This window comes from Poecilia latipinna, unplaced genomic scaffold (genome assembly GCF_001443285.1).
Source record: "Poecilia latipinna isolate Pla-1442-1.1 unplaced genomic scaffold, P_latipinna-1.0 Scaffold3285, whole genome shotgun sequence".
Lineage (NCBI taxonomy): Eukaryota > Metazoa > Chordata > Actinopteri > Cyprinodontiformes > Poeciliidae > Poecilia > Poecilia latipinna.
In genome coordinates this window covers 36,492-46,156 of record NW_015115901.1, presented here as the reverse complement: position 1 = coordinate 46,156, position 9,665 = coordinate 36,492, and the positions used below count along the sequence as shown (strand labels likewise).

The 9,665-nt window shown below is 38.1% G+C and overlaps 1 protein-coding gene across 1 annotated transcript in view; it reads left to right on the top strand.

The window, feature by feature from the left end:
* The window catches only part of LOC106940579 (teneurin-3), a gene marked incomplete at its 5' end in the record, with an annotated part of 43,720 nt that overhangs the window by 3,985 nt on the left and 30,070 nt on the right, over positions 1-9,665 (top strand). Inside the window, 4 exons of the mRNA XM_015023359.1 lie at positions 772-949; positions 1,318-1,338; positions 7,871-7,995; positions 8,127-8,234. Of these exons, the coding sequence (XP_014878845.1) occupies positions 772-949; positions 1,318-1,338; positions 7,871-7,995; positions 8,127-8,234 (432 nt within the window). The remainder of the gene's footprint in view (positions 1-771; positions 950-1,317; positions 1,339-7,870; positions 7,996-8,126; positions 8,235-9,665) is intronic.

Sequence of the window (9,665 nt, the reverse complement as noted above, 5' to 3'; positions counted from 1 at the left end):
AATTTAGAAATAGGAAAAAAAGGCCCCCCTTGGGTTTTTTTAAAATTTTTAAAAAGCCAAAAAAAAAAAAAAAAAAATCACCTCATCCAAGTGTACAAACTTTATATCGAAAAACAAGAATTTTCTCTAAATCTAAATTAATCAAATTTAATTTTCATAATTACAATATCAGGGCTTTTATCTTGCATTAAAATGTTTGACGCTCTGGAATATTCAAATTAGAGATGTAGACGATCTACTCACGGTTAATTGTTGCTTAATGGTTTGTTATGTTAAAATTAGTTCCAATCGGTTAAACTAATATCGTTCTTTTAGAGTAGCAGTTTGGCCTCCATCCAGAAGAGGCCACCGCAGGTAATTTTTGCACGGAGCCAGCTGATACAGGAATCGATATGGTGGCCCTAAGTGGAAAAGAAAAACAGTTCAAACAAAGTCTGGTGTGGGATGTAAATTGCATTTTATTCGGTTCTGTTTTCAAATATAATCCCTCGACGAGATCGTTAAGTTTCACCTCAACAGCGCTCATTTAGCCGAAGTGCTGCACGACAGGGCAGCGTTAGCAGCTATGGAAAGACGGTCGGCCATCTTGACATAAGAAAATAGCCGCTTATCATTTAATTTTTAGTTGATTGATTTGATAAATAAACTTTAGATCAACTCAGTTAAACAAAAAAGAAAAGAAAATTAACAGAACAGTATTTGTTGATGACTTGAATGATTTCTCTGGTAAAACTAAATAATTCACTGACTAAAACTGACTGTGAATCTCAGGAAACGGTCGGCGGCGCAGCATCTCCTGCCCCAGCTGTAACGGCCAGGCGGAGGGCAACAAGCTGCTGGCGCCTCTGGCCCTCGCTTGCGGAGCGGATGGCAGCATTTTTGTCGGGGACTTCAACTACATCAGGAGGATCTTCCCCTCTGGGAACGTTAGCAGCGTCATGGAGCTCAGGTAACGACGGAGGGAGGATCGCTGGTTCTTCCCGGCTCCTTGAAACAGGGCAAACTCCACCTCAGTATCCTACAAAGAAAGCTCTAACTGCAGGAGTTTAAAGTCAAACGCTTCCAAATCCACGGCTTCATCCATGTTTGTGCGGTTCAGATGATCCATGCTCACGCTTTGTGTTGAGTGTTTGTTTCTTAGATCTCAAACCCTAACATTCATCTGAAATCTTTCTTCTAATGATTTCTATGAAGCATGATTTCAGTCTGTTGTGTTGTCTGTTTCTCAGTGATTTCTCTTGTAAGTCAATCAATCAAGCTGTCGACTAACTCATGTCTCTTCTGTGTTTCCTTGCCTTTGCTTGCACTGTGTTAAAGAAACAAAGATTTCAGGCATAGGTAAGAGGGGATAAATCTTTTCACCCTTTCTTTTTACCCCTTTTTTTGTACTGTGCTGTCAGCTCATTTTAAATATCAGATTCTTCTCTGTCCATTTTTTGGCTTACATTTGTCTGCAATGGCCACATTTTACTCAGCAGAGTAAAACAAACATGTAATTGACTTTGTCAGGACTATGAGAAGGAGCCTTGAAATAAGATGCTGTCATCTTGCTTTTTTCCTGATTCCTTTCTCCTTCGCTGTCACTCCCTTTCTTCCTCTTGTCTTGACCTGTTTTCACACAAAATCAAGCCCCATCGACTGCTTGTCAGCTCAGATGAACAGCAAAGCATCACTTTAGTTTCAGCTCTTAGCAAGGAGATCCTGCAAGGAGAGAAGTTGGTGGTTTGGCAAAAGGCTTTGTTTGTAACTGGTCTCCTTGTTTCTCCTCTGTTCTTGGTCCTCTTTAATCAAATAAGTCTTAGGAGCAGTCACATTATGTAGATGGCCTATCCTTTTACTTGGCGCACAAGTAAAAGAATAAAAATGCAAGAGAATAAAAAAGTTAAAATAAAAGACTACTCTCATTTCTATGGAAGATGATTAGGAAAGATAATTCTGACTTTTTTTCAGAATTATGAATTTTATTTCAGAATTGTGACTTTTTTCAGAATTCTGACTTTTTTTCAGAATTCTAAGATAAAAGTCAGAATTCTGGGACTAAACTGAGAATTATGAGAACTGAACTTAATCTCAGAATTCTGACTTTTATCTCGGGATTCTGAATTTTTTTTTCAGAATTCTGACTTTTGGTCTCAGAATATTGACTTTTTTTCAGGGTTGTGACTTTTTTTCCTCACTGTTCTGACTTAAATCTTCTGATACCAATAGACAGGAATCTGAGACTAAAGTCATAATTCTTTTTTTTCAGTGGCCTTAATCCTTAATCCACACATTTAAGTCAATGAGATTTAAGTGACTAAGAATGGAAAATGATTATCGGTTTATAAAATATTTGGTAACACTTTATTTGAAGGGGGTTGAATAAGACTGTCATGACACTTTCATAAACATGACATAACACCTGTCATGAACATGAATAAGCCTTCATGAATATTTATGACTCTTGTCATAAAGCGTCATTCGGTAAATTATGACACTTTTAATACAAAGTTGACATTATTCCAAATGTCTTTGTTGTGACAACTTGACATTAACCAAGAAATCATTACTGATATAAATTTGTTATAAAATAATTACTGATTGCACTTTAAAAATTAGGTAACTTTATGTTATTAAAGGTAAAGTTTAATCAGTAATGATTTCTTGGTTAATGTCAAGTTGTCATAACAAAGACATTTTGAATAATGTCAACTTTGTATTAAAAGTGTCATAATTTACCGAATGACGCTTTATGACAACAGTCATAAATATTCATGAAAGGCACCATAATTTGTGGCATATTTAAAGTAAATGTAGCGCTCCATCTCTGCCACCTCTTTGTTCCTAAACAGAGAGATCTCGTTGCTTCGGTCATTCGCCACAATGCTTTAAAAAATAAAACCACCTTTAACCAGATGAAAGGGTTGAGATGTAAGGTGCACAGCTGGAGTCTGTATGATTTAAAGAACAAAATCCTGTTGGGTTCACACTGTTACACTGCTGCCACACTATCACATACCCGCCTTGAGTTTCAGTGGCTGACGGTGAAAATCCCCATGAAGACACAGTTATATAGTGAATAATGTTCCAGAAGCGCCTTTCAAAAAAACTGATATTGGAGCAAACACCGTTTGATCACCTGCTAAATCAGGCTGCTGCTACTTTTTTCTTTTCTTTTCTTTTTTTTGAAATATGTCAAAAATGTTAACACCATGAGCATCACAACTCGTACAGTCGGTATGTCATGTAATCAGAGATTAAAGCAAGCTGATATGTGATGTGTGAAACTCTTTATTATTCATTTAATTTATGATTGCTGTATTTATTTATGTTTCTAATTGGGTAATGTTTAATTTTCCAAGGCAAAATTGGAGGAACTATTCCGTTTTTGCATGTAGAATTTCATCCTAACAGGTTATATGAAAATTACAAAATGGCCATATGTGAAATTAGACCGAAGGACAAAATGTACTGGTTGGAGTTTCTGACCTGCAGTATTTATTTTGATATTCTGAAACCTCCAGTCGGTCTGAAACCTCCAGTCGGTTGTGGGCAGATGGAAACTCGTACTGAGCCAAGTTCTGGTTCCGCTGAGCCAGGTTCTGGTTCTGCTGGAGAATTCTTCCTGTTAAAGGGAAGCTTTTCCTCTCCACTGTGGCTACATGCATGGCCGGTTTGAGAGATTCCTGTAAAGTCAATGACACAATATGAGCGAGTGTCTAGTGTTGCTACGTTCTTGTCCAAATGGAGCGAACGCTGCAAGGCAATAACTTAATGAAATCTGCTGAGTTTCATTAGATAGAAACTGTCTGATCTGAATAAAGAATAGAGTTTATTGCTGTAAGAATAGCTGAAATGTATGTGTGATTAAAATGTAATGACTCCTTTTGGACATTTGTTGTAAATCGGGGCAATGTACATAAACTGAATTGAACAGGCGATCTAGATGGGATGAATTTTTATTTCAGTAACTGGAAACTCTGGACTTTGAAAAAGAAAAGGCATTTATGGTTGTCAGTCCTGTCTTTTGCTGTATGATGAGAATCCACTGCTGAAGATGATGTGTACGTCGTCTTCACCTAAATATACGTTTGGCTTTTGTTCTTCCTCTAAAAGTCGGTGGATTCAGTTTCACGCCCCGTCTGTGTCGTGTTTCAGGTCAAGTTTTGCTTTGGAATAGATATGTGGCAACTTTCAGCCTTTGTTCTGTTATTCTGTTGTTTTACTTCCTGCCGTCTTGGATACTCTGTCTTCTTGTGCTTTATCCTTCTTGTTTTCCTTTACTCATTTTTCCAAGCCCCATTCTTTCAATGTCTCCTAACATGACTCATTTGCTCTCCACCCTTCACCCCTTTTCACACTCCATCAGTGCCTTCTTCCTTTCTTTTCCTTTCTCACTTTTGCGTCTTTGATTTTCCTTTGCTTCAGCCCTTGCCTCCATTTCCCCTTCAGTGTTTTACTGAGCCCTGACATGTTTGGGTAATAGAGTGCTTTCCACATGTCAGCATCCTCTTTCAGCTCCAAATAGATCCACGTTGTGAGAAATCTTTTAAAGAGAAATTTCATTCTTTATCCTGAGAAACATGCTGTTCTGTTGACATGTTGGAATATGAAGTGGAAGAGGCTCGTAGAAGGTGAAGCAATCAAATATAAAACTTGGAGCTGAAGTTGTCAACATGTCATTGCTTTCCATTCACAGATGTGACTTGTAGATAGATAAAAATATATCCTCTGCCTTCTTTTGAACTCTGATACGTATCTAAACACACTTTTTTTATGTTTAATTAAGTCTTCTTTCTCAGTGCTGGTAGCATGGTTTCTATCTCAGTTTTTTTTTCTTTTTTTAAGTAATAGATTGTGTTGCTTTCAGCTTTAAATTGTTTCCTAGTGGGAAGTTTTGGTCCACATAAAGCCTTGTGTTGTTCCTCAGTTGTTTTAAACCTGCCTGTTTATTTTTAGCTGTCCTAATTAACACCCTGTCATCATCTGCTGATTGTTACTGACCACTGGGATTCAAGGCCAGAGGCCAAAACACACACACAGCCTTTACATGACAGTGCAGCAGGCCTCCTCAAACTGTGTTACAGAAAAGTGATAGCGCTCATTAAATCAAAGACAAAGCTATTTTTAACCATAGCACTCTGTCTTTTAAAAGTGTTGGGGAATTTAAAGAGCTGGCAGAAATGCATACCTCCCTCATCTCTGCCAGACCTTCTCCACCAGCGTTTAGCTCATGATACTGCCAGTTTATAAAAATTAAATTGGAGACAAAGCTGTTTTATTTAGCAGCTTAACATTGGTGCTTTGCAAAACAAGCCTCAAAAACATTGGATGACATTCTTGTAATCACTGGTGCTTCATTTTTAGATCAAATGAAGGAAAAACTGATGCAATCGCTCCACACCGCATTGTATGTAAACATCACAACTAGAGCTTTGCCTCATCTGGTTTTCATTTTTTTTTTTTTTTTTTTTTTAAATTTTTTCAGGGATGAACTCTAATTAAATTCAACTGTTGAATCGCTCCATTTTGTCGAGCTAATTTTCGACAAATGTGATCTCCAGGCACTCTGCAGAAAAATATAATCAGGTCAATATTCAGTTACAACCATTGTGATCCAGTCCTAGGTATAAATTAATGAAGTTAATGTTAGAATAGAATCCCAGTTGTTTAAAAGCGTGTGGCAACAGTAGAGCAGAGAAACTCCATTTTTACGAGAAGAGATCTCCAGAAGAACCCAATGAGTCTGGGCTTTTTCACATTACACTTTAAATGAGATGCTGAGGCCAATAAATTGTCCCAGAAGTTATTGCAATGAACGATAATGTTGTTTTTAAATAATTTTCAGCGGTTGCTGGCATAATAATGCAAGAACGCACTCTCAAAGATCGGTAAACTTTAAATTCTAATGAACTTTTAACTGAAAGACTTTTTAAATATCCAAAATAAATAAACTAAACAACAGACACAACAACTAAAATTAATTAGGACGTCTCTGTAAACAAACAAGGGCTAGTTGAGACCAAAGCACCAGAGTGAAGACTTCAGTCATCCAGTTTCTGGTAGAAAGAGGGAGAAACAAGAAAATAATACAAGTGGAAATAATTGAGCTAGTGTTAATTTATCATTATATAATTGATTTATTGCGACAGGCCTAGAGATGCTGGCTATCTCATTCAGTTAATCTGTGTGTCCTATAGAAAGGTTTTAACCTCACTGCCTTCTCCACCAAAGCTAACTTCATCCCTACACTGTAGCGATTTACTCGTTTTCTTCAGGCTGTCATTTTTGCATGTTTCACTGGGATGGCACCAGACAAATGGTCCAGCATCTTATTCTTAGCCAATAGAGATTTGGATTTCCTCACTGAATCCCACTTTCAGCCAATCATCCACAATCCATTACAGTTTTCCTTTAGCCCATTGGAACCTTGACAAACACTCCTGTTTCTGCCCATTTGTGATTTTCTTTTGCTGTGCATTTCCCATTTTCCAGCCGTACTGCTCAGAGTTTCTGGCTTGATGTTTCCACGTCCGTTTTCATCTGCCTAGATGTTTTACAATAGTCCATTTTGCTTGGAATTGCTTCAGATTTTTATATTGTTGGAGCTGTCAGCTCTGTTGTTGTGGCCATCAGCCAGATTCAACAGCTTGTTAAGATCTCCAGCTCTCATTTAGCTGCAGTCTCAGCCGCGGTAGATCTGTGGAGGTGTGTGTTTTCTAAAAGCAAAGTGATTCCATCGTTATTACTTCTAACCAGAAACAAGCACCAAGTAATGTGTTGTCATCTCTTGTATTTTTGAAAAGTATACAGCGAAACAAAATTGTGTTGTTTCATGTGGCCGGGGGACACCAATAAAGTAGAGTCTTGGAAGCAGCAGGATGTGTTGCGTAAAAAGTAACTTACAATATTCATCTGGGCTCCATGTGGGGTCAGTGACCTTTTACTGCATGGCATCTCGTTCTGCCCTGCTTCCTGTCAAGCTAAGGATTAGTAGTGGTAATTTATCATTTATCGTGATTCTTATCGTGATAAGAATTTTCAATTTATCATTAATTGATAAATTTCTACTAATGATGTTTAAAACTCCCTGAAATCGTCTGTGTTGTTGAGATTATTAATTTTACTATGTTCTCCATGTTTTTTATTTTTATTTAGACCATCAATTGATTTGAAAATATGATTAAATGTAGTTACTGTGTGCAGTTTAGTGAAACAAATCGCACCTTCATGCGATTGGTGTCCTAAAGCAGCTTTTTACGCATTATTTCAAGATCAGTCGTGTTTGTGGGACTATGATTGCTGTGGCATTCAGTCACCTAAAGTTAGTTTGAGATAACTTTTATTTTGATGTATTTATTTCAAACAGGTTTATAAAAACAAGAAACCAAGGAGTCAGTAGGACAGAGGAAACATGTGCAAACACAACCTAGGACAAAACAATTTGTTTACCGCTATTTTTCTGTAGGAAGAAGTGAACACTTTTAATTTATTCAATTCAGTTTAATGAAATGTATCACTTACTGACTCAGTAATTATCAAAAATTTGTAATTAAAACCATGTGATAATAACATCCATGTTCCTGTTCAATGTACTGGGCTACAGAGTTAACAAATAAATGATATATCAAGACAAAATCATCTACTTATAATAATAATAATAATAATAATAATAATAATAATAATCACAATTGTAAATAACAGACATACAGCATTAGAATAGTTACCAACTTTTCATCATCACAATAGAATCTCAAAATATTGTGATAAAACTTTGAGTCTATTTCATCCTTACTACGGCTAAAAAAAGGCCGTCAGCACAACAAACTCTTAAAAATAAAGAAGTTTGATCCTCATTCTGTGCTTGTTTGTCTGTCACTGTCCTCCACAGCAACAACCCTGCTCACCGCTACTTCATGGCCACTGACCCAGTAACCGGACAGCTGTATGTGTCCGACACCAACTCCAGGAGAATTTACCGTCCCAAGATGCTTAGCGGCGCCCGGGACCTCAACAGTAAGCACAAGCCACAGGAAAAGCCCTGTGTTGGCAGAAATGAAAGCATCCTTCTCCATTATTGTCTGATATTCCGTGTTTGGAAAACTCTGCAGCAAATTCAGTGTGTGTAAATGTGTGTGTGTGTTCAGGTAATGGAGAAGTCGTGGCTGGCACAGGTGAGCAGTGTCCTCCTTTCGATGAGGCCCGATGTGGTGATGGGAGAAAAGCTACAGAGGCACAGCTGCTGGGACCAAAAGGTACACACACACACACACACACACCTGTAACCTGTTGCATATATTTCTAAATCTAGTTTGCAGCACACATAAAAAGCCATTTGTTTAGGTTCACGTTTAAGTCACATCCTGAACTTATTGTCAGACCTGATGGTTTCTCTTTCCTCTGTGTGTAGGATTGGTCTTCACACTGATTTGGTTTGTGTAGTGTTGCACTAATTGAGCTGGATGTACTGAATGACTCTTTGTCCACCATTACACTATTTGCATTTTATTTGAATGATAAGGGAAGCCACATGCCTAAAGGAAAGTGGTGTGCTTACGTTGCCTTGAGTGCAGTTAATCTGAGCTGCTGTTAATTTTTGGACATCAACAAAAAATGTTTTCACAGCTCTCAGATGTTACCACATGTTTGCCAGTGTTACAGAATAAGTACAACTATGACTCAAATGCTGCACTAATGATTACATTACTTAGTTTCATTGTACTCTGTTCAGATGCTTCGCTCACCTCAGGATTCTTGATGCTTGATACTAAAATGACCAGCATGACCTATTTTCCTGTTAATCTGACTAAAATTTGTTTCTCCTCTGTAGGGAAAACACACAAACATAACACTTAATCCCTGGACCATCAGCTTATCTTGCTCTGTTTTATGTGTCATCGACTTTGTCGAGCTTTATGCTCCCTCATCAAAAACATACCTGGAGTGTTGCTTTGATTCTTTCACGCATGTTTGAATCTCCCATGGCAACCGTTCAGCGGTGCCTAAATGCTAGCTCTCGCAAAGCGCCACCTATTTACTCAAAGCTTTTCCTTGTAGCTTCAATCTCTAGCCGAGTTTCTGTCTCATAGAGCACCCTTCCCCTGCCACTCCCCACTCCGCTCCCCCAGACTAGCGGCAGCAGTAGTTACCAAACACCACATGGAACTGTGCATCTGCTGAGCGCATACGAACTACATCTAAGTCCAACCGTCCTAAGACTGCTTGCAAGCGGCATAATGGGGGAAGTGCTGTTTTGATGATTTCCTGAAGGCAGAGCGTCGGAAAGAGCAGGAGCTTTAGAGGCCCAATCTCAAGGCATCAACTTGTGAAGTCAAATTTCTTTTAGGTTTGATATATACAGCATTTTTATAACAATTGAATGTTACAAGATTAGTTGACTGTCCTATTAAATGGCACTTTGTGCCTGGAAGAACACAAATTACCACACTGAGCTACAGGATCCAACAGCTACTCTGTAAAGTCACAGGTAGATCCTGAACCTAGACTCTACTGAACCTGCCTGCAGCCCAATAACCGTTAGAAAGTTACAAAAGAAGGCCTTAAAAACTATAAAACATCTCCTCCCATTCCATAAATTCACCCATTTGGACTTTGCACAAAAGCGTCAAATAAGGAAGACTGAAAGATTACCTTTTATTTCCCCTCTGATGATAAACATCGTGCAG